Genomic DNA, 25,444 nt, shown 5'->3' with positions numbered 1-25,444 from the left:
TCGTCAGATGGGGGGGGGTCTGTGTTTCTTGAGGTGCAAAAGTGAAGTGACCATTTATGGCCATGGCTCATACAGTGCTGATGCTGGTCATGATTTTCAACAAGTTCTGGAGAGAATAGTGTTGTTGTTGTTGTTTCTTTCATTTTCAACAAGTTTGGACGTCTCTTTCACTAAAACCCTGATAATTCTTGCAAACGATGCTATATCAAAACAAACTTTTACCTCTTTAAGCAACTTTCACTGTCGGTCTATCTTCATACACCAATCACAGAGATGTGTTGTCACTTTATTACAATTATTTCAGGGACATACCGGACTGCACCCTATTATATTGCTTGTTTCAGCTCCGTCCCATCGCAGCAGGGACAACACAGGGACAGTTTATGTCCACATTTTCCACAACATGTCCATTCAGTCTCATTAGTCTAACATACATTACACACCTGAGTAAAGTACATCCCACCCTATAAGGACTCAGTTGGAGTCCAACCCAGAGAACTACCAAATACATTCGCTCTTACCCTCACACCAGAGCAGGTAGTGTGACAGTGCAGTCAAGATCAAACTGCGAGAAAGAGAGAAAAAAAACAGGAGTAATTAAAAATAAATAAATGAATAAATAAATATTTTTGTCTAAAAAAAAAATCAACAACAAAAAAAAGCCTGAATAACCATGATTGTAAGTGTGGTGATAAAAATTGATTAGAAATGATGATGATATCGTGACAAAGAGCAGTAAAGCATATGAGAGTGCAGCAGCAATTTGGGGGGGGAAAGAAAATCAATATATGAAAATCGAACGTGTATTAAAGCTTGTTTTTCACAGCATAAATTGGAAATGATAAATATTTGTATTTGTGTGAAGAGAGACCACCGTTCTTTGTTTGTTTATCACAGCTTCTTTTTTTTTTGCATAAAATGTCGGTCAAGTCCTGATTGAAAATATTTTTTACATATATATATACACATATATATATATATATCCTCTGGTTTCATAGTAATTTGTCTAAAAGTATTTCACAGGCAAGTGTTCAGTTTTTGTTTTTCTTGTCTTGTACAGTAATATGTAGCTCCTCGTTGTCATCACAATGCCCTCTGTTTTTCAGAGGGGAAGGTGGTTTGTATCCAGGGGAAAGTGAGTTTTCCGATGGCCCCTCCCATTGAGTCGGGGGAGACCACACCCCTAATGGAAGCCTCTGCCATCACTGCTATGTGGAGTCCTGATTGACAGCTTTCCCTCCGTTCATGGTGGGAGTCCCTGAGCTCTTTCTGGAGCGGTGCTTGTCCTCTATCTCATGCATAGACGGCTCCCTGTACATACAAACTGTAGAGAAAGTGCAGAGGAGAGAGGAGAGAGGAGAGGAGGGGGGACAAAGAAAGGAGGAGTTTTTAGAAAGGGGACAGAGGAGATTGAAGAGATGGATGTGCAGAAGGAGACAAGGTCAGGTGTGAGGCTGCAGGGACGATTATTCCAGGCTGGGAGGGACAAAAACAAGAATTTAGGGCCAAGTCAGCACATCTAGTCATGATTAACCCTTAGTGCTCATGCGGCACAGACCCGTGCCACCGATGCACCCGTGGTAAATTGTGTTGGGGTTATTTACGGTTAAAATGAGCTGCTAGGGAGGGTCCTGTCAACGCATCGATTGGCGATGAGAGTAGCCAATAGTGCTGAATGGGCGTTACAGCTGCAACACAGCATGACGACATGGCTATACGAGGAAGAGAGGCTACTGCTCTGTTGTGGAGGACTTCTCCTCACCACTGTCACCAATGTCTGCCGTTTTAAATGAGGAAGGAGGAAGCTGAACGTATAAGGAGGAAATGTACTGGGCATGTCCATATGTTTAAACCGATGCGCGATTCTGGGAGCTGCTGACCGGAGGAATACATGCTCATCCCTTGCAAAGGAGTTGGTACTTTGGGTTAAGTGTGGCAGTAAAAGAATTTCACAGCACTCGATTGGATGTGACTCACTGTACTCTCCCAAGTAGAAGATGAGTCATCAATAATCTTTAAAGCAGATTTCTGGGCATAGCAACCTCTAAAATTCAATAAGAATACTTGAGAAACGGCTTTGCGTTTTATATGAGCATGTTGGTGACATTTCACGCAACATTTTTTATACATATTTTATAAGCACTGAAGAGGTCATTTCAATGTCAGGGGGACTGCACGTCTAAACTAAACAAACAGCAACATATATTACCTGCAACAACAAAAGCCTTTCGTGCCGTACGGTTGTTAAACCTCAGCAATGCTATGGGAAGATGGTGAAGCACAAAATGCTTATGTGATGGATTATATACAATAGCTTTTACAATCGTCCAGGTTTTTATGACAGGCCTTCCGAAGCAATTACCAGGCCAGGACGCACACAGTTTATGGGATAAAACTTTCATTGCCACAGATGGAGTATTAAACAACATTTAAAAGCAGTTTCTAATGCTTTCTCATACCTTCAATGGGCCGGGGAACAAAGTGAGATGAGGGCTTAGTCTTCTTGACCCGATTACCCTTCATGACTTGCCCCTCCTTGGTGAGGCCAAGGAACCAGGCTCGACCCGACTCCTGCTGACGGTACACAGTGGATGAGTAGATCACGTAGTAGTTCTCGAAAACAGACTCCTTGAACCTACACTCTGGTGTGAACATTTCCTGTGGGGGGGGGACGACACAGATGCGAAACATTAAGGAGTGCATGCAGTCGGTATAAATCACAGCGAAAATTAATTTGCCTCCACATAAATATAATGGACACTTGCCAAAAAAAAAAAAACAAGCAACATAACAGACAGATTTAAGATTTTCAATGAAGACAAAGTGTCTGCTTCACTCAGCCAATATTGGCTTTCATCACCAGCAGACACACTGTGCCAAGTTCAGCAAACATACGGCACACACACACACACTTGGAATAATTAGAATGATAGTCTTATGAGAATAACAATAATCAATGGGAGATCTGTATCCCTTTGGCTTCATTATTGAAGTGATCAATCAAGGAGGAAGTCAAGGACAAAAAAGAAGGTGGAGGGGAATGTGAGGAAAGATGATGGATCCTCTGAAGAGAGAGCAGTGCCCAATTTTTGCCATGAGAGTGCAAGAGGGGAAGCGATGTTCTTAGTTTATTACTGTAATCTTGAGACATCTAAGCTGCAGCATAGGGTCATTTGTCAAATCTTAAGACACACGGAAAAGTAGGTCTTTGATTTTTTTTTTTTTTTGTCATACATGAAGAATAAAATGTGCAATGACACGGTGGGTGTCAAACCTTATCTCCTGACTGCAAAAGGTGCAATTAAAAACGAACACCAATCAGCTTGAAGGACTGTAAAGACGCATGTGTCCAAAATAGATACAGGTGAAGTGGAACAGCTGGCCTGGCGGATGCTGGGTTGCATCAGTTTGGGTGGAGTTTGCACACTGTGTGTGCGTGTGTTTGTGTATGTCTGTATTTGTTAGCTCTTTGGGACCTCTTCTGGCATAAACACTGACCTTGTCAGAACCAGTAGTCACCATGGAGACTAAAAGTTGGTCCTAATGAGGCAGAACCTCATTTCTAAGGAACTGGTTAAATTAAGGAGTAACATTTGCATTGTTGTCAGCTGGATGTGGTTATGGTTAGGGATAAAGTTTTGTTTAGGCTGTTCAAACAACTGTACAATGTTAACGCAGTGTCCTAAGAAGAATAGCTGCACAAACCTGTGTGTGTGTGTTGGTGCTGTATGTCATTCAGTAATATCTGCAGGATACTGTGCCCTTTTTAAGGTTGTCCACTTGACTGACAGCCCAATTCTGCTTCCTGCTGAAGGTGACTTTATATGTGTGTGCGTGTAGCAAGATTGAGAGTGGGCGAGCCCTTGAAAGAGCAAAGGATAAACAATAATGAGAGTAGAGGCTGAGGAGCAAAATGTTATGTTAACGGGTCTATGTAAATAGTTTAGATTTTATCTAACCATGTTTGGAGACATCAGTCTTTACACTCTCTGCCTGCTCTTCATTCAAATGAAATGTTAAATCCCAATTATGTTTATGAAGCTCAAAACAATAAAAACAATACTTCACTTAAATTGAGATTTGTATAATTCTAGATAACAAAATGCACCAACAATTTGTAGCTATAGTTTGTACAGATGAAAATGAGAGAGTATGAGTAAGTGCAAAGAAAAAGTGAAACTGACTGCTGTGTTTTGGATCTCAGAAAATACCTCAAAACCTGGATTAGACTCAACCTTATCTAAACTTAGTCACTAAGAAAATGTGCCTGTTTGTAAGTTTGTGAAACTGCTTTTTTTGTGTAAGCATGGTGGGTGTTTTTTTTATGGAGTAAAAAACTATTACATATGTGGCAGAGTCTTTAATATTAATTCATCCTTTATGTTTGTTTTGTTCTTTAGTTGGCTCCTTGTAGCAGCTACATATTTCTCGAACTACTCTTCTGCGTGATACCAGTTGTTGCTGGACTACAGTAGTGGAATACAGGGAAATAATCTGCGCTACAATGTTTTCTGTGGCCCGAAGACAAGGTTGTTGAGTGACGAATCCAAATTACAACAGCACAGATACGAGCAGTGACGGAGAGCGGAGGAAGTCTACAGAGCGCAGTAGTTATTTTATGTGGCTTTGTTGATACTACAGCAACATAACACAGCTGTTTTATCATAAAATATTAACAAGTTCCCCAGTGAAAATAAATGCTGTTTTTAGACTCTGAAGCTTTGGTTGCCCTCCACACCACACATCAGATAATGAGCCACAGTGTGTGTGTGTGTGTGTGTGTGAGTGCTCATTTATAAGACACTCGGGGAAGCAAACATGGTTGGCAGTGTGGAAACGTCTCGCTGGCTGCAGGAGAGTGGACAGGTTCTGCGGAGGAGTGGTAGTGTTTATCTGGGCCTGCTGACACACTGTCCAAGAGCAGACGTTCCACCCTCTGCTGAGGCACTGGGGGTCACGTTGACCCTGTCTGGCGCTGTGTGTGATCGTACAGTATGTGTCTGAGTGGGCAGGGCGAGACAGCGATACATTACATGCACCCTACACCCTTCACTGAAAGGACACAAACCCGTCCTCATCAGTTTAAAAAGCACCACGGCTTGGGAGAGATGGGGTGGAATGTAAGTGGCTTGGAAGTCTTCAGTAAAGTACCTTGTTTGAGGAAGACTACGAGCAAATAAGAGGTGACGAAACAGGGTCACAGTCTCTTGTGAGTAATGGGATGCCCTTAATGGACGTATGTAAACCACACAAACACACGAGCGAAGAAAACTGACAGAAAATGGGATTTTACAGGCACATAATCATGATACAGACTTTTAGTGTGATGCAATATACAGATCCAGTGTAGTAAAACAAATAAACAGCAAATACGGGCCGTAACACACACATGAGACAAGCAAAATAAGTGAAACAAGACGTGGAGAGGGGTCATTCAGTGAAATCAGTAGCCAGTTACACTCGCACATCAATCAACCAGTGTGATGGTAAATGGCAAATTAGTTCGGCAAATGGCTGTGTCTATCAAAAGGAGGTGATAAGGGAGGCTATTCAACTGATAGATAGTTGTGGCATTAAGGCCCATACAGATGCAGCAATGCACCAACTATCAAGCTGGAGGAAAAGGACTGATAGCCAGCATAAACATGAACGTTAACAGTATTGACTTTCACAACCATTTCATGGAAATGAAAATGCATTCAGTGCATTCATGAGACTCTATAAACTGTGCTGTGACACACTGGATGTGAACGGAGATTGGGGTCACTGAAATGCTGCTCCACCATGAGTAATTATGAGGGTTTTTTACGGCATACGTTATTTGTAATAGCGGGTGTCATCATATTTTAATCTGGGAGCTTGTTGCCACACAATGTCAAACAAAAACACCAGAGACTGCATTCACACAGGCCTGAGAGAGATGAAATGTGTGTGCTGAAAGCTGATGGGGGTACAGGTGCAGGAAGTTAATGGAACATGAAGCAGGAGAGCAGTTTGTAATGGATATAAAACTGGGTTGCCAACAGAAATGGGCTGAATGCATCCTGAATGTAAATCAGTCTGTATTCAGTATGAAAAGAGTGGGAGCTCTGCACCACTGATAAATGTCCTTAAATGCTGGATAAAGGGGAGAATATGGAGAATGGCTCCATTTAAATATGGAACTGAGTTGCCAGTGTGTGAGAGATTTGGACTGGGTGAGGATCCCAGCCTTGCATGGATGTCCCAGGGAGCTCATTACTATTCTAGGAGAGATTCAGGTCGGGAATTGTCTAGACATTACTTAAACTTAAAAAGAACTTTTCCTGTTCTTGTTCTCTGTTCAATGTTTATCTTTTTCTCTCCCTGCCTCACTCTGTGATTCAGTCACTCTGAAGCAAGACCCTGTTCTGCCCTTCTAAAAGGTACAGAGAGAGATTGATGGCCGACGGCTAAATTCAAACCCCAAACGATTCCCAGAAATCAAAAACTATTGTGTCTACTGCAACATATAGATAGATAGATAGATAGATAGATAGATAGATAGATAGACATGAGAGGGAGAAAACAGAGAATGGTGGTTTCTGCTGTGCAGTAAACTAGGTCATATTCAGAAGTGTTATAAATAATGGAAGGGAACTCTTTGTTGTAGATATTCAGCTCCCACGCACTTCCCCACTAAACATTACACACCAGCATTATCACCCTGGTTATCGTTCGCTTCCCATCCCCAACAGGCTCAGCTGCAAGTTCTGCATTTCAGCTTCATAGGTACCGACCAGCACCCGGCATATATGTGACCACTAAAGGCCACGTCCTCCCCACTTAAGCGATCAATAGCAATATTAAACTGACCATTAAAATCTAGCTGGGTGTGGGACACCTGCATTAAAGGCCGGGGGAAAGGCTTTCACAAAGTAGCAACTCAGCAACATCTAATCTCTAACACGCAGAGGAGTTAAAGCCTGTCACTTTCCCTCACTAACATGACAGTGCAAAGAAGTGGCGAGGGGGGAAAAGTAAAGGGTAGAGAGCGTTGGCGAGGTAGGAGGACATCGCTCAGTAATTATCTCCCTACAAGCAGTGATGGGGGCGGAGGAGGCTGAGCATCTTTGCTCTCTGATGTTAGGAAAACAAAACAAGATGAAAACTCGATCATCTGCAGAGGCAAAAAAATGACCATAAATGAGAAAGTGCAGAGAGAGGGAGGGCGGGTGTTGCATATACATAAAGGCAAAGGTGAACAATAATAAAAGTAAATATGAGTACTTAAACTGAATGAAAGTAAAGGATGTTGTTTGTTTTCAGAGATTTCATTAAAGTGTTAAACTAATCACCAGACATGTCGCACTTTACTGTCCCCCTGAAACACCTCCACTTCCTGTCTCATTATTCTCAACTGGTAAATTAAACAGGTAAATAATGGGAATTAGAGAGGGAAGCCAAGGCCATCTGTGTTCTCATGCAAAGGTTTGCATCTTAAATTAGCCGTTTTATGAGCTCTCTGTGACTCTCCAAGGCTAAAAAGTCCCCCTGTGTTCCAGCGTGCCACCCACGTTATGCTTACCAATGCATGGTCATTTCCCATGCCTCGCCAGAGTAGAATCCACACCATACGGCTAAATACCGTATCCCCTCAGAAGGTTACCACTGAAATGTCTTGCCTTTTTGACATTTGTTCCTGTGCCGAAAAACATAACGATAAAAATGGCACGCAGCCGGTCATGATTGTCAGCGTCTGACAGTGAGCCTCTGAATCATTTGGAATGAATAATAATATAGTCCAACGTACTTGGATGCACATGGTGATGTCATCATGAACAGAGAAGGGTCACACGGTGCACTCAACTCAGTCAATTTAACAAATACAAAAATTGCTGCCTGGCCTGCGCTAAACATTAATTACACATAGGTGGGCGGAGAGTTATTATATGAATCATAGTAGGAATGTGCACTTGTTAATGGGTGCGTATACCTGACACAAATGTATGCATTTACTCTTTGTCCTTCCCTGAACCTCTAAGCGCTCAGAGAGACATCTGTGACGCTCAGAGTGAGTACGCTTGTTCTTCTGGCACTGGATTTACAAGAAGAAGAAGAAGAAAAAAAGGAAAAATAAATCATGTACACTGTTGGTCTAATTAAAAAAAAATTTCTCCAGTCTCTGCTGTGCAGATACTAGCCTCACTGTGTCCTTCATTCTTTTCTTTCTTTTTTTTTGAGAACAAAAAACGAATTGATGGGCAGCTTTTTGAATTCCGGCTCTCACTCATTATTCACCATGGCTGCCAAGTCCCTCAGCAGAGGTTTAATGCAGCCTCCAATTTACTCTTCTTCAGTAACACTACCCTCAACTAGATTGGAAAATGTAAGACTGGAGGTTATATAACGACGTTGACTAGAGATATCTCTGTGTCCCCACACAATTTCTTTAGTCCTCTCTCTCTCTCACACACACACACACACACACACACACACACACACACACACACACACACACACACTCTGCCTTCCTCTGCACCTCATTTCCACAAACATGCTGCAGAACCATGTCTTCATCCCCATGCAAAAGCTATGAATCAGTGTTCTCCCCAACTCACATCTGTGACTGCATCCACTCCCACTCATTCTGCTGCCCACAGCCTGTATACTTATCTTACAGCAAATGCTCCTCATTACAATATTTATTCCCCCTACTAAATATATATTTTTTTCTGCATATGCAGAGTTTAAAAATAATTAATCAAAATTATTGTCCAAAACAAAGATAGCGGTAATCTAAAAAGGAGGTTTTGGTGTGTAGCATCCTTTCATGACAGCGGGGATGCTGGATGGAACACAGCGTGAAAGTTAAACAAAGATTCATGATCCTTCACATCAAAAGACCATGCAATTCCGTTCTGTTTATATCTACATAATTAGCCTCCTTTAGTAGCCAGTAAAGGAATAGAAAGCATATTTAAAAAGGACTCAGCAGTGAACTTGATGTTAAATAGAACACGTGCGGTGTTGCTTCAATAACAAAGGGGAGAAGGAGTGAAAGAACATCTGAAGGGCTCTCGAAACAGAGCAGAGATGAAGGGGTTTGGGCTGAGTCTTTGCTGCAGTGGGATATTAAAAGAGACAGCAAACAGGGCAAAACACAACACGTGTAAATGAACTCATACACACACTGACAGCAAAGGTACACAACCATAAGGGCTGTATCTTACCGAGCTGTAGAGCATGCCCTCGCCATTCATTGCAATGTAGAAGCCACTCTTTAACCCCTGGATCGCCACCACTCTCAGACCCACAGGAATAAGATTGAACAAGGCTGCAGAGCAGACAGAGAGGGAGGGAGGGAGGGAGGGGGGGGACAGACAGATATACAAAGAGAGAGAGAGAGACAAAAGACACACATCAGACTGAAAGGACAGAAAAGGACAATCCAGTTTTCTACCCCAGTACCCCAGTAGACATCTGAGCCTCTGATCACAGTGTCGAGCAGTAAAGTACATGGACAACAGCAACACCGAGGCACCTGTGAGGGCGCTTTCACACCACAGCTGTTTAGTCCGCTTCGTTTGGGCAGGTGTGAGAAGCGAGTGAGGATAGCTCGCTGCCTCGCCTGCAGCTCAGCTTCTTGTCAAAGACCAATTAGGTTTAGAACAGTAAGTAAAAACAGAAACCACTGCATAAATCATTTAAATGATTTATTTACACTTTTTTTCTTCCTGGTCAGTGCGGCTGTTTTAACTGTGTGACGCTGTTCAGGCGGTTTGGTCCACTTAGAAAAGTGCAGTGTGAAAGTGAACCAAACCAAATGAAGGTGTGAATTTTTCCGGCATTCCCCCGCCCAATCGAAATCCCCCAGACTACCCTGGTGTGAATGCACCCTAACAGTGACGCAGTCATGTCAAGACAGGAATCGGGGATGGGGGAATTTATTAAGTCCAGTTCCAATCAGCTCAGTATGTGTAGATGTACGAGTTGCCGTCACCTCCTCTTGAGTGACTTGTGACTTTTATAGGCCGTGGTTGGACGAAGATGTGAAGACGCTCGGCCCTTTTTAACTGTTCTGCACTATGTAATCTGTGCTGTTGGCATGATTGTTGTTGGGAGTGGTGATGGGGACGATCAGATAAAGCTGGAGAGATGAGAGGAAACGTGCCAACATAGGTCTGTCCTCTGAGCAGATTCAATTTCACCTGATAAATATCGACGCGCTGCTTTTGCCTGCCAGTGGTTTCAACCTGCCCTTGGGCCACTGGTGTGGCTAATACACACTGACCCCACTTCCACTTAGTATACCCTTGAGGGCTTGAGGTTAGGGTATGAATGCATAATGTTAGTCCATTGCCACCTGAAATCATGTTGTCACAGGCATCTGATTTTTGATGTTATCACACTTCTGTTCACCCCACTCCACTGTCTATTTACTATATACTCAAAAAGCCACGGTCTCCAAAAAGTCTCAACTCTGCTCTTTTTTGTCTCCCAAAGAAATTAAAGCTTACAGGAGCTGTCATTAATACACATTCTCAATGTCGGGCTCTCCTATTTGCAGCTCCAGGAGTAGATTGACCCCATAATTACAGCTGATTTGAATCTTCTATTGTTAAACTACATAACATTGGTTCTAAAAACCCAATAAAGCAAAAATCCATGAAACAGCAAGTCTTTCAGTGGGGCGGTAATCGGCTGCAAGCAGATCCGGTGGCTAGGGTAAAGGAAGTGTATTTGATGTGAAGAACACTGGCACAGCAGAAAATAAACCCTGCGGAAAAGGTTTAGAGAAACACTGAGCCAAACTTTAAATGCCAAGGGCACGTCTCAAAATCTAATCCGGAGTCTAAGAAGGTTGATATACAGCACCGACGTACGCGTATAAATGTCCTCATGAGCGGTGTTTACGGCCATTTTCCCCACATTTGTCCTTCTTTGTCCCAAAGTTGATGACTGGAATTAGTGACGGTGGTTGACGTCTTGCTTAAAATCATCAATCAAACCCAGAGTAGATGCACAGATGGTGCGTGTGAACGCTTGATACTGCAGGTATCTCATAATAATACCCGGCGATATCTCTCGGAAGCCTCCGTGTGCGGAGATAATTACTGAGGGCAATCAACTGGAGACAAATTAATAACTGCACAAATTGGAACACGGGCGTTAATTAATGGAACGGCGTTCCACGGCTACAGCAGTTAGTTAAGTGTACTTCCGTCAGTCGGCGATACTTACCACTAAATCAGTTTTTACACACGACAGTAACAACCTCTTCATTTCTAGCATGATTTACTATTACCACTGAAAGACATGTGATCCCGTGTCTCTGTCTATTTGTCTGCATTTTGGGTTTTTTTCCCTCTACAACCAATTATTCAACTACAGACTTGGCAAGTTTCACTTCAAAATTCACTGTGTAAAATATTTTAAAACACGATGGAGCATTAATAATACAGGACAGAATGAAAATATTAACCACTCTATCGAAAAGCAAGGTGATAAAGATATGACTTGTGTCTTGGGACATGTTTTGAACTTGGATAGAACAATAAACGAATTCCATTGTGTTGTTTCAAGCTGAGTTTTAGATTTGAAAATGATTCATTGTTCAGGTTTGTTGCCGATGACACCCATCAGTTTTTTTTTTGGTGGTTAACAAGACAATAATATCACGATGATGTCATCACAGGTCAGCACGACAGGTACCGTGCATGCAACTAAAACTACTTTCAGTTCCCCTGTGCACTTTTACCAGACCTTTTTGGTATTCAGCGCAGAAAGTATGAATAATAAAACCTTGTATGGATGCGACATCGAAATAAATGATGGTACTTTTCCGGCTGCTGCAGAGGATCTTACAGGTCAGAGGGTGGTGTGGTTCAAGGGTGGGGCTAATCTATTCTAATATTCCAGCCAGGCAAGCAATAGTTCAGTGCGAGACCTGAATACCAAATCATTATCTCTAGCATTTGTAACATTTCTCTCTTTTACTTTTATTATATCAGTTTATATTTTTCTACAAGAAAAAAAAAATAAACCCTTCAAATTTGCACCTTGTGCACATCTCTGCTTATCCTCTCTCTCTCACTTTGGACTGTCTGAGCTTGAGGCATCTCATACAAAGAATTATTCATTGGTACAAACACAGAGGGTGGTATTTTTAGTTTCCACTAGCTGAATTATTCACTGAACTCCTCCATCCCTGGACCTGCAGGGCTGTATTAGAAGAGGATTTCCTTGAGGTGTTTGGGGAAACCCTCACATTCAACGAATAAAACCCCTTCAGTCAAAACCTTTGCATACAAAGGAGGCCAAAAAACAGTTCATGCCATAAAAAAATAGTGCAATTGCTATGTGGACATTATAATTGTTCCCCCTTTGTGCAGTAATCCTTTTTGGTCCGGAAGCCCCTTATGCTCTAAGTAGTTCTTGCAGAAGAACTATCTCCTCATAAAATATAAAATGGCGAGCGACAGAGAGAGACTGTTCTTTTCTGTTCTGCACGATTGCTCTGGTCCAGCAGGTTTGGCTCCTGCTTCCTTAAAGATTGGCATGGAAAAAAGAAAGGTCACGAATGGTCTTCCTGTCTGGCCTCGCTCCACACTGGGAGTGTTGTCATTATTGCTCTTCATGAACACGCCTCCCTGACATCGACACCGATCAGCCACTCTTGATCAGTTTGTCTCTTCTCTGATGCTTCACTTCTTGGGGGAAATTGTCACAAACGCCGCAATGATTAAATATAAAAGGATTTTTACAGTTTCACAAAGTATTTTCCTTTGCCCTTTTCAAATGTGGGCAGCAAGCGTGTAAAGGCCTTTACCCCGGAGACTGTTTCTCCGCTAGCAGTCCTCTATGAGAAGTTGATATGTGGTCAAATATTGCAAGAAGTGGCTCGGGGAAGCAGCTTTGTAACAAGAAGAGTGGCCATTGTTAATCACAATAATATAACTTTTCAGGGCTTAAGTGGTCAAAATTACTTTGGAATCCAAACTATATATACATAAACCACTTGAGTAGGCTCATATCACTGGATATTATTGTATTTAACCCTTAGTGCTTACGGATCTCTGCTACAGGTGTACCCATGTAATTTGCCGTGGGAATAAACTCCTTATCAGGCTAACAATTTGTTTTTTTTTTTTATATTCTTATGTGCTGTTAATTCAAAGTTATGATTAATTTCATATCACATTTTTAGTAGTGATATAAAGTAGCAATAATTGTGCAAGAAGTCACAAAAAAAGACCTTTGACCTGCGAGTACTTTACTCAGGTACAGGGAAAAAAATGTCATTAAATTGCGTCGGTTGTGCTGAAAAAAAGGATATAGACACTCTATAGTGCACATTCTTATAGCCACATAGTAATGGAAGAAAGCAGCCAAAATGCTCTGTGTTCTAAGGGTTAAATAGATAATCCCAGTCAGTGGGGGCTTCTTAAACTAATTGTGGAGTGCTTCAAGGCTGCCAAAGTGGCATCGGTTACATAAGAATTAAAAACGATAAATATAAAATGTGGTGATAGACTGCATTACATAACCAAATGAGTCACTGCCATTGAATGTTTCATGCAGGAAGTTGTAGCCTCGGTCATGCTCCACTCACTGTGGTCACTGTTCTCGTCCTTGCTGCCGTCGATGGTTCCATCCGGCTGCATCTGCAGGTAGAAGCCCTGCTGGCTGAACAGTCGTGTCACGATGCCTTTCAGCTGCGGCTCTGAAACACACATATGCACACACACACACACACACACACAACACACACACATACGCACACACAGAAAAGCCAAGCCGCAGCCCCATCCCCACAGAATAACAGTCTCATAATTGTGACAAAAATGAATGGATAAATAAATAAACAAACAAATAAAGAAATAAATAAATACCTCTGCTTTCAGCTCAGAGTTGACACAAGCAATTTCAAATGATCACAAAGAAATGGTTTGCGAGCACAAAGTGCACAGTGCTAATTCAGAGCGAGAACAGTGGTCTGTGGGAGATGGAGTGCATTAACGTCATTTATCCAACTGTATCACTTATTTATATACTTTTTTTTCCCACAGTTCACATTAGCATAATGAATACATTTTAACATTCACTGTCGTGGAAAAAATGTATCAAATGCTACACGTTATTTTCAGCACAATGTGGCCTTCAAATAAACGTACTGTGCTAAAATTATCTTACCTGCAGGTGAAAAACAACAACAGACAGATTTATGCATCACATCATAACACTGCTATAATCTATAGTATTTCCTGGCAAAGGGTTCACACACAGGGAATAATTATTGACCTAAACAAAGCTGACTTAAATGTGTTCCAGTTTGTTTTTTTTACTTATTACAATTATCCCTGAACCAACCTCCAGCTTTGAGGCTGTGATACTGGGCCACGGTTCTGCTTGAAGGGGGGCAGGTAGAAATAAGGATCGGCTCATGGCAGAGAAAGTCTCTTGGCCTCAGGCATTGCCAGGATAGAAAAGATACCTATGTGAAAATAACTGAAGGGAAAGAAAAGCGTGTGGTCTCTACAGCCTATGTTATGTCCGGCAGTTTATTTTGTAAAGGCGGAGACAAATAGCACCATGGGAGCAAACAAGTCTGGCTTTTTTACTTTAAACAGGTAAATACTGGAGTGTCATTTTAACTGCAAATAAAAGGAAAGAAGCTGTGTTGTTTTTATGTCGCTGTTTGTTGAAACTGAAATCAGATGGTGGATGTTATTAATCATTTGTTTATTCTCTGCCAGACAGAAGAAACTAATTATGCATTTTTGTCATTTTAATCAGTGTGTTCCTAAATAAATATGAACTGAAAATGCTTGTTTTGCAGGATCATGATTTCTTTTTTTTTATTAAATATATGACTAATATAATAAGGGTATGTAAGCAAGCAAGAGGTTATATCACCACATACCACAGAAAGAAAATTCAAACTTGGTGTCTGGACAGACAGAGCACATCCAGAACCGATTTCCAGTTCTCTTTTCATTTAAAGTTTGGAGAAAAGAGCCCACATAGAGACTTAGCCGGGCAGTGAACCCCCGGTTACAGTGGGTTCATGTCTGCTCAACTGTACATCGCACAACTATTGATCCCCCACTCACCTACTCTTGGGGTTGGGCCATCGAGTCATGGGACAAACCCTTCATCACAGGCTGAGCGAGGAGAATGTGTGTGTGTGTGTGCGCGCTTATAGTATGTGCATGTTTGTGAAAGCACACGGGAACGAGCACACATCAGTAAATCACATGTGACATCTTCATGTCCATAAGTTAAGGAGTCACAGTGGGCCCCCGGGCAATTGCTGAAACCTCATCTGTTCCAATCGTTTAGCAGAGCGTGTGTTGATGGGAGTGAGCGTGCACGTGTGGGTCTCTCACTGGTAACACAAAGATCATCACCCTGTGTGTCTATACTGGCCATTTGAAGTCAATAAGTTCACATCATACTAATACAGGAGGACAAACACACGTTCAGAATATGTCGAACAAATGGCGTCATGACCAAATGAAATGGTGAATGATCACCTGCTCTGATAAAGTGTTTGACAAGGAGGAAGAAGCACAACATATCCACTAATATACGACAACCTCTACTACACTTACACAGTAGTACTTGACACATATTTACAGACACTGAACGAGCGGCGGGGATAAAGACTGATCCGACATTGACTGACAAAGAGAATGAGGCAGATACAAAATGAGAGGAGGCAGAGACGGAGAGAGAGGGGGAGAGAAAAGAGACAGAGAGGAGCAACAAACGACCAGTTGCGGGAGAGCTTCGGCTATAGACGGAAATACGGGAAGCTTGAAGAAGAAAGCCACACGGGGGAAGGGATGACAGAGAGACTAGAGAGATCAACAAGAGAGACAGGGTCGTCGGCTGTCAGACATGTGTTGAAGCCCCCAGCCCTAACCCTGTACCGTCCTCCCCAGCCTCCCCAGCCTCCCTCTCCACCAACCCCCCACCCCACACTCCCTGGCCAAGGGGGAGCCAACACGGGCGCGAGATGGGGGTGGAGACGAGAAGAAGAAACACAGCACACATGGATGTGGAGGCTGAGCTACTGACCTAGCCTGCAGCCCTTATGGGACACCTGTGGAGGTTTCGAGGGTGCATCTTATGAAGGGGGGGGGAGGGAGGGGGGGACAGAAGGAAAAACAACAGTCTTTTAAACAGGCAGAACTCATAAATTCTCCAGTGTACTTGGCTGATTATATATATATATATACAAATATATGGCAAGGCATCAGTGAAAATAATGAGAATGGTTGACTAGAGGACATAGAGCATCTGTCTGTCTGTCTGTCTGTCTGAGCTGTGAGACGTTCTGTCAGGCCATACGTCAGGGGGAAGAAGTTACCCACCTGCCCCTCAGTGTCTGTCTGTCTGTCTGTTTATGCAGCGTTCTTTGGCACCAAGATTGTTTGTCTGTGTGATGAGGCTGCACAATGACAGGGTTTTTAATTTAATCTTGAATGGCTGACTGTGTGTGTGTGTGTGTCTCCGTTGTCCTCCCCCCTCTGCCTTAAAAATTAATGTCTGTCTGTCCACCTGCCCGCCTCACTCCTTGTCAGTGTGTTCGGGGGGCACTGTTGTTGTGAGTGGATATTACTGCTGTTCATCACACAGCAGAATGGTCTGGATGGAAGGAGACACCTCCGTCTTATAAGTGAGCCTATACATGTACTGTCTCTCAGCACAGTGAGAGTGGCTCTTAATCACTGAAGCTATAACCCCCCCCCCACCCCGCACCTCCCTCCATTGCAGTAAGACTCCCTCACTGCAATAAACATTTACCATTAAAACATTTAATCTCAAAAGAGCCTTGGTGCACTGCGGTGCAACTTGTCCCGCGCTCTCTACTCCAATCTGCATTAATATTGAATTATGGATACTTGAGGCAGCCTTTTTTTTTTTTTTGGAACATGTCTGAGTAAGTGTGCATGAACATATGTGTGTGGATACGAGTGGGATTACAGTGTGTGCCATCAGTTTTTGTTTCAGAGTAATTGATTATTCTGGTCAAAGCAGCATCACAATAAATAAAGGTGGTGGGGGGGACGTCACTATATAGACGGTGTCCTGCTCCTGTTATTGGGGTGTTGGTGGGTCGACAGACCAGACAACAATGAGACCTATAAAGGAACAGGTGGATTTATATATATATATAGCTATCTATACACCGCGGAGGAAAATCTATAGCTTCTCCTTCGGATCTGAGTGAAGCTTTTGACTGCGGTATAATGCCTCTGCTGTTCTGAAGAGGGGCGGGGTGTGGTGGGGGTTTGGAGTGGGGACCGCGTCCATATACGCACACATAACACACATCGGTAAAAAGACTCGACTGCACTGACCTGGTCGCCTCCGGACGGGTCTTTTCTTGCCGCTGCAGAAGCGGACTTTGCTGAAAACCCCCAGGAAATGCCTCTCGCACAGAGAGCGGGGGTCTTTGCTGGGGCTGGGGCGACGTTTCGAAGTTGAGACCCGGTCGCTGTTCGATTCCCTCGCCTGGCGCTTCTGACGGATCAGGGAGCTGGCGATCGCAGCCATCTCCCCGAACCGAGACTAAAAAAAAATTTAAAAAATAAAAAACTAAAAAACCCGAGAGTCTAGTTCGGCAGATGTCGGGTCTTGGTGCAGCAGCTTCTTGCTGCAAGACAAACAGGAGACTTTGTGTCTGTGTGTTCGGCCCACGAGTGTTTTTAACCAAATGTCATCCTGATCACGAAATCCTGATGCGAGTCCCGTGCATCATCGCGCTTCAGGTAAGCTGCATCCTCTTCGCGGGACCGCGGCGTGGAATTCAGCGGTTTGTGCACAAACACCCAACTGGTCCGTGACACAAATCTACGGGGAAGCCCACATGTCAGGAGCGACGTGAAAAATGTGCAACAGTGTCGGTAAGTTGATGCATCCGATCCGCGCGTCTTTGGAGAGAGCTTCAGGTATTCCAGGTGAACAGCGCCGCCGCGTCTGGCGAGCACGACGCCGGAATGATCCTCATCCGCACACACACATCAGCCTCTTCACTCTCTTCCTCCTCAGTCTGACGCCGCTGAATTCTTACGCATCAACCCGAATCCATGCACAAGACGCTCGAGCGTAAACGGATCCTAACTTTTTTTTTTCTTTTTTAACCCCTATTGATAAATGACTCCGGGGGATGAATGACAGCGTCCATGGCTGATCTCGGATGCTGTGCAGATGTGCACATATCTGAGCCCATGCGTCCGGTTCCGTCGATGGCACCGAATGCAGCCGAGGGAAGAGGGGGAAAAAAATGAATCGGCAGCAGAGGCTTTATTCAGCAAGGATGCTGCAGAGATGTGACTGAAGTCTCCAGGGAGGGAATCTCATCTGAAAGCAACAATTAGTTGATGCGGGCGCGCGCCCGAGTGCTTTTCGTCGTAGCGCACAAATAATAAAGTAGCCTGAGCATTTTCTCCCCAGTGTGTCCTGAATGGATGCTGTCGGTGTGTTACATCGACGACGACTCTCTCTCTCTCTCTCCCTCCCTCTCTCTCTCCCTCTCTCTCTCTCCAATTCTTTCAACGCAATCATACGTGATTGCGGTTCGTATTAGGAAAGGTAGATGATCTGAATATAGAGAAGATGTGAAAAATAAAATAAAATACAAATATATACACGATTTGGGATAATGTGCACTAAAGTGAATTACACTTTAATTCTAGACAGCCAACCAGTTTTCACAAGGAGCAGGTTAGTGAAGGAACTGTGTTCTTCTTCCCACAGCTTAGTATGTTTTCTTTTTTCTAAAAACCACCTGGTCGCACATGCCATAAAGAATGATTTGCCTGCCACAGGTGTCATCATCACAGAGAGTATGATTATGCACATGCACAGAGACCATGGAAATGGAAATATGGCACATCAAATGATGAATAACACCACCAACATCAGCACAGTGACATTTCAGAGTGCACCAGAACTTTCTGTCAAAGATGACACTGAAATTCAGCAAAAGTATACGCGGAGATAACTATCACTCATGGATATGTTTAATCAGTGCAAAGGCCCCACAATGACCTGCAAGTACGCCTGTGTGAGAGTTCATGTCACCATGCCTAATGCTTTCATTAACTCACTCACACACACACACACACACACACACACACACACACACACACACACAGCAGCACACCCTCCCTGATGAAATAGCATGAAATATTTACAGGCTTTTTCTGGGACTCGGTTTGACATTCTCTCTCCACACTGTCACAAAAGATTTCATATCAGACGTGAGAGCTGACAGTATTTTAGGATTAGAATTTGCCATTTTTGCACATACCCTACTCCAATTAGTGATAGCGAATTGTAACTCTGCATCTAACCCACACACTTATCTGCCCCCAGACAGGTGCGGGCCAATGAGGGATGAAGTGCCTTACAAAGGGGGCACCCCAACCGGAAACCTTTCGGTTACAAGCTCGTGTGTGTGTGTGTGTGTGTGTGTCTCCCTCTTACAGGATGGTGTAGGTGTGTGTGTTCTTGTGTGTGTATCTTTGTGAGAAAAACTTAGAAACCACATAGGGAGTGAGGACATTTTGGCTGGTCCTCATGTTCTATCACCCATTAAAATAGCTTTTTGTGGGTTAAGACTTTAAGAGTTTGGGTTAGGGTAAGGCATTTAGTTGTGATGGTTAAGGTTAGGGTAAGGGGTTATGAGCGTCCTCATGTGAATGCTGAGCAAGAATGTGTGTGTGTGTGTGTGTGTCTTAGTCTCCAAAGACATATGATGCTTCATTGTGAGGACATCTTGGCTGGTCCTCACATCTCTAGGATTCTTAGGGATTAAGACTTGGTTTTAGGGTTAGAATTAGTCTTAGATTAAGGTACGGGTAAGGATCTTGAGCAGGGATGTCAAACTCAATAACAGAGGGGGCTGAAATTAAAAACTGTGTCCTAGTCTTGGGCCAATGAGGTCATATCACAAAAACTTTCAAACAGACAAATAATTTTCCATCTGTCTTGCCTGATTTCCTCGCTGTATTTCAGTAGAACAGCACTAACAGTCCTGTAGTCACATGTATCTTCGCTAATATTTTTTTACGGCAATAAGGGCCGAATACTATTGCATGGTGGGCCGGATGTGGCCCACGGTCCTTGAGTTTGACACCTGTGATCTACAGTATGCCCAGGGTTCTCACAACTATAGAGAGGTGTGTGTGTGTGTGTGTGTGTGTGTGACAGATGGTCGCGAAATAAATAAATATATGACACTGCAGCATAAATACTGTGTCCACTATAACATTTCATCATTCCAATGGTTAATGATATGCAGGAATAAAAATGATAAGTGCTGCTTCAATATGAAGTGAGCTTTTCTCAGAAATGGAAGGGACTCTGTCGAGCAGCCGCAGAGAGACATGAGACGTATGACTGTGTCAGGAAAAGATTAAGTATTCCCCCCAATGAGAGTCTGCGAGGCTTCCTCCCTCTACCACCACAGACAATTGATGATCAATTCATTCCAGCAGAGATAGGACCACACACGTGAGGAAACACTGCTGCTATAAATAAAATGTATGCCAATGACAGGAAACAGTTATTGTTCAATATTTTTATAAAATAATGAACAATTACAGTATCCAGTTGCTGTTTAATCAGAGTGCGATGTACTTGGTCTCATGTAGCAGATCTTATCATGAAAAGTTGTACCAGCAGCAACTAAACGTCTCGATAAAGTGAGATAAATGATCCAAAGAGAGTGCAAGCACCCACAGGAGTTTCCTGACGTGCAGGAGGAAAGTCTTAATATATGCTGCCCCCTTGTGGAGAAACAATCAACCACAGGTGTTCAGACAAGACACACGTGGCCATTTCCAAACTCTTCAATGTGTCCTTGAGATACCATACAGATTTGTTGACTCACAAAAGCTGAAAGTATAGTTGTCATCCTCCACAGAGCCATGGATCACTGTCACACTATAGGACCCAGAGGGCAATGGCTGTCCTGTATACTGATGCATAGACACAAAGTCCTATGACTTACAACCAAAACTGCATGCACATCTTATAAGACATACATTCATCAGCGATTCCATTACACCAACAAAACATAGCATGCCAAGAAACAGGTGTAATGCTTTGTTTTTCGGTGTTCCTGCTTTTCTACATAATGCCATGTACTACACAGGTGTATTGCAATATGTAACCACGACAAAAGGAGAACAGGTGCAAACATTTAAAGCACATTTCATATTAAAGCTCCTTATCCTGGAGCAGTGGGTGGTGCAGGAAGCCAAGGGTTTTCATTAACGCGTCAGGAAATGTTAAGTGTGTATACCCTTTCTGTTTGGTTTGACCAGTGTCTGCTTCCATGGTTAGTTGCAATATCTGGTAATATCTGGTCTAATGTACATTCTACTTTAACCTTTTATAGTGGTATTGTTAATATCTTTCTATATTGTACTTTCACATAATGTGGAAATGCATGTTTATTACTTCATCTTTGCTGTCTTTGCTGCTGTGACAATGTAAATGTCCCCACTGTGGGACTAACAGATGACTATCTTATCATATCTTATCTCGTCTAGCTAAATCCTGCCACTCAACCCACCTGTTAAGACCTGACTCTCACCCACACGTCACTCAAGTGTTGACTATTTTATATTGATCAGTTGGTTTGTCATTATTTGTTTAATATTTCTTTGTTTGTTGTAAAATGCTATACTGAGTTTCTTGAAAGATGTTTGATAAATAAAATCATGAATCATGAACCAAAGATGCAAGCACCAACAGGAGTAAAATCATTACTATTATTATTATTATTAGAAGTAGTAGTAGTAGTAGTAGTAGTCTACCATCAAGCTCGGACAAAAGTTGCAATCGCTTGTTTCATCCGTGGACAAAGTAGTGTCTCTTTAAAATCCAACAAATACTGGTTTCATCTGGAATTTGTAAGAAAAACAAAAGCATGACACCTGCTTCAATTTAGTCACAGATCAGTATCATAATATATCGTGGAAAGCATAAACAAATATTGTTCGAACAATAAACTTTTAGTTTGCTGGTGTGGCAGCAACAGGATTCCATAATAATAACATTTCAAAGTGTCGTCTGTTGTCTGAACTGTCTGATTGTTTGCATAATATGTGCTATACGTGTATATTTACTGCCAGTAAAAAAACAAGCATAAAAGAGAATCAAAAAATCAAAAAATATATAGAGAAAAAAGCAACACAGCTTCATATCAAACACCTTCAACGACTGTAGATTTATGTGTTGGGGTTTGGGATCACAAATGAGCTGAGTCGCAGAGTTTAGATTGAGGTCATAAGGTTCATGTAAGTGAGCAGAGATGCAGGATAAGGACTGATGGAGCTTTATATCTGCATGATCCCACTGTGCACGCTGCTTTTGGTCCAACTTCCTCTGAGGAATCAACTGTGCTTAATGGAGTTTCTAATTGTCTGCCCTGAATTTGAGAGCTGCTCCACAGCAGAGATTGTACAAACTGAAAGTGACGGGGAGGGAGGGAGGGAGGGACACCAGTTTATACTGAGACTTGCTTCCATGACAGGAGTAAGAACAGCGTTTGATTTCACTCTGAAGTTTTCTGTTTATTGGAATACGAGCGAACAACAGCAATGCAGAGAAATGCTGGAACTGTTTGTGACAGGACGACATGTTTTAGAGGATCATGTCCAGAGGCTTTGTGCACAAGTTGGTGTGTTAGTGAGACTAAACACTTACAGGAAGTAGTATTGGAACTGTGTCTCGATTACAGGCGCCGTTTAGGGAACGTCCAGGAACACTAATGATGATTCAATTGTCCACTGGTGGGTTGTTAGGAATGTTGAATGGCTACTTTGATGATATGTCACCACACTAAAGGCCTGTGTAGAGGAAAACTTCATCTTCAGGAGAGAAAAGTTGCAACTTCTGATTTTCACTGAAACAACATATACTTTACAAATAAGAACTTAATGTAGTATTTCAATTAACAATAACACCTAAATGAATTGAAGTTCTTTCAAACTAAAGTAAGTGACCCTCATACTTCTTGTTTAGCAGTTAGTTTTTTCAGTGATGCCGTGTTACAGTTATGTCCTCTTGTAGACAGCCTGTCCTCCAGTTAATGGCTACTTAAACAGTAGTTTGTTGTTGTTTGGCCAGCTGTTCAAAGGTTAAATTAATATTTTTGTATGGGGGAAAAAAAAGTTATCATCCTGGTGCCAGGACTGTACCAATCTCTGGTTTAAATTAGATTGAATAACGATGAATTAAGTGAAATCTCATCATGAAAAGTTTATAGGAGCCTGTTCCCTAACCCACTTCAGTCATGGCGTCTGTGTTTGGGGCCCTAAAAGAACGCAGGCTTCCTTCTCTCCAGGCCCCTGAACTTTAATGACTTACTAGTGCCTGCATTGTCCCATTTTTGGCCCGCTTCGGATGCAGCACTAGAACACTCTGCAAAATATAGCGCGGTCTGATGATCTGGAGCCCTTTCCCTCTCCTCTTCTTCACTCCTCAGTTTAGTGATGCTGTGACTGCCAGCAGATACCCGCGGCACATAACTCGGGACAGATGCTCGGGAGCACAGAGAGGGAGAGATGGAGAGAAAGAGGGAGAGAGAGGCTCTCTCTCCACTGCAGACTCGGAAGATGTTACTCACACATTCAGTGGCCAATGAAACCACTCATCCCCTCTCCCTCCTATGCCAGTCTCCCCCCTGTTTCTTTCTTTCCCATTTTACATCACTCAAGAGAGAAAGCATGCAGAGGTAGCTATATGTTGCTGTTGCTGTTGCTGTGTGTGTGTGTGTGTGTGTGTGTGTCTCCTCACCGTTGGTGATAGTGGTCGACTTCGATCGTTGTCCACAGAAACACTGCAGCATATGCGCTCCTTTCTGAAGGAATGGCCTCAGAATCCTCATTGATTTGGCTTGATGGGAGCCTTCCTCAATCCAAACAATCGGACAACGCTATCACAACACAGCAGGGTCAGGCAGCATATAGCGTAGCCGTCCAGCATCTCTCTCTCTCACTGCCTCTCTATCTCTATCTCTCTCTCTCCAGGCGCACAGCAGCCCTCAAAACGCCGGAAGGGCACAGTCTGCAGGACAAATCACGCTAAAACGAGGCATCTTGAGTGATTCCCCCGCTCTCGCTCTCTCTCTCTCTCCGTGGCTCCCTCTGTGTGTGTGTGTGTGTGTGTGTCTATCCTCTTCTTGTCATTCGTGTTGTCTGCACGCCCCTCTTCCGCCACGGCAGGCAACGCAAGGACGTTACAATGTGCTCTTAATTGTGCGCCCCCTACGCGCGCGCGCGGCACACACACGCCCACATACACACACACCTTTCTCTGCGGACTAAAAAGGAAGAAAGGAAGAAAGGAAGGTAGGTAGGAAGGAGGGTTTAAATTGTGACATGCAGCCCGAAGTTGAACTGCAGAGGTACCAAGTGGCAGACAACATATTGCTGTTTGCACAAAATGCTGGGTTGAGATAAAAGTTTTTTGGTTTGTTTTTTTCAAAATCCACTGTGGACAAGACACAGCCCACGTCACTGCATGATCACATGTTATGTCTGTCACTGGATGTGGGCCAGTTGTAGTAACAAGTACTATAAATCACAGTTTATGTGCATACATGAGGCCACGTGTACATCCTGATTTACATAAAGTAGTCGCGTGATTTTGTGAGACTGATTTAAGTTAATGATAAAGAAGGAAGTGATGAAAGAAATGTTCAAATTTAGAGAAAAATGACTTAAATAGATGATAGGGACTTAAATGAAATGAAATATAAACAAAATAAACATTTTGAAAACTTTTTTGTTAAATAAGTTACACAGAACTGACTAAAACTTACTAAAAGTGGCATTTTCTAGTTTCTTTGTCTGTTTTTTCCTTTTCACAGAGTAATATTTATTGAATTCTGATGTAAACACTACTTTGGTAAGTAAAAGGGTATGAAAGTGTTAATGTGTGATGTTGGAGGTCTGTTGTTAGACCAGTGATTTGGCTCAAGTTGCACTTTATAATGCAATGACAATTATAACAACAAGCAGTTTACCAGATGTTGTAAAATAAAAGTAATAGATACTTTGCTGCTGAATTACTACAGAAAGGACAGAGTCATTCACAATTTTTTCACTGTATTTCACAGTTTAGTATATTTGGTTGTATTTTGCTATTTACTACAGAATTATTAATTTATATTATATATCTTATCATGTGAAAGTCACAATTTTCCTTATGTACATCTTCCCTTTTTCTCTGTATGTATGAAGCATCAGACACTAATATGTTGTGCATATTGAAAGTGAAAGTTGCAATAACTCGAAACACTAGAAACAGCAGTAATTACACATTATTTATGCGTTGATGAATCAGGATCCAAAAGTCCAAGATTCTAGATCTCATTTCTGCATTGACCTGCACAATGACGAGCACTGGGACTGAGTTGTGAAACTGAAGGCAGTACAATGTGCAACTTCTAACT

General features: G+C 42.6%; 1 protein-coding gene across 3 annotated transcripts; it reads right to left on the bottom strand.

Annotated features, from left to right (window-relative positions):
* On the bottom strand, positions 1 to 24,138 carry fgf12a (fibroblast growth factor 12a). 3 transcript variants are annotated; one of them, XM_044043093.1, is made up of 6 exons: positions 17,331 to 17,570; positions 16,045 to 16,092; positions 13,574 to 13,684; positions 9,192 to 9,295; positions 2,460 to 2,658; positions 1 to 1,324 (listed from the first exon to the last, which is right to left on the bottom strand). In XM_044043093.1, exons 1-6 carry the CDS (start codon positions 17,524 to 17,526, stop codon positions 1,209 to 1,211), a joined length of 774 nt encoding a protein of 257 aa, XP_043899028.1. In that variant the 5' UTR covers positions 17,527 to 17,570; the 3' UTR covers positions 1 to 1,208. The 3 variants fall into 3 exon arrangements, with proteins under 3 accessions (XP_043899028.1, XP_043899045.1, XP_043899036.1); XM_044043110.1 differs by lacking the exons at positions 16,045 to 16,092; positions 17,331 to 17,570 and adding an exon at positions 23,785 to 24,138; XM_044043101.1 differs by lacking the exon at positions 16,045 to 16,092.
* Positions 24,139 to 25,444: the final 1,306 nt, after the last annotated feature.

Source organism: Solea senegalensis, linkage group LG1, assembly GCF_019176455.1.
Source record: "Solea senegalensis isolate Sse05_10M linkage group LG1, IFAPA_SoseM_1, whole genome shotgun sequence".
Lineage (NCBI taxonomy): Eukaryota > Metazoa > Chordata > Actinopteri > Pleuronectiformes > Soleidae > Solea > Solea senegalensis.
This window is presented reverse-complemented; position numbering and strand designations above follow the sequence as displayed.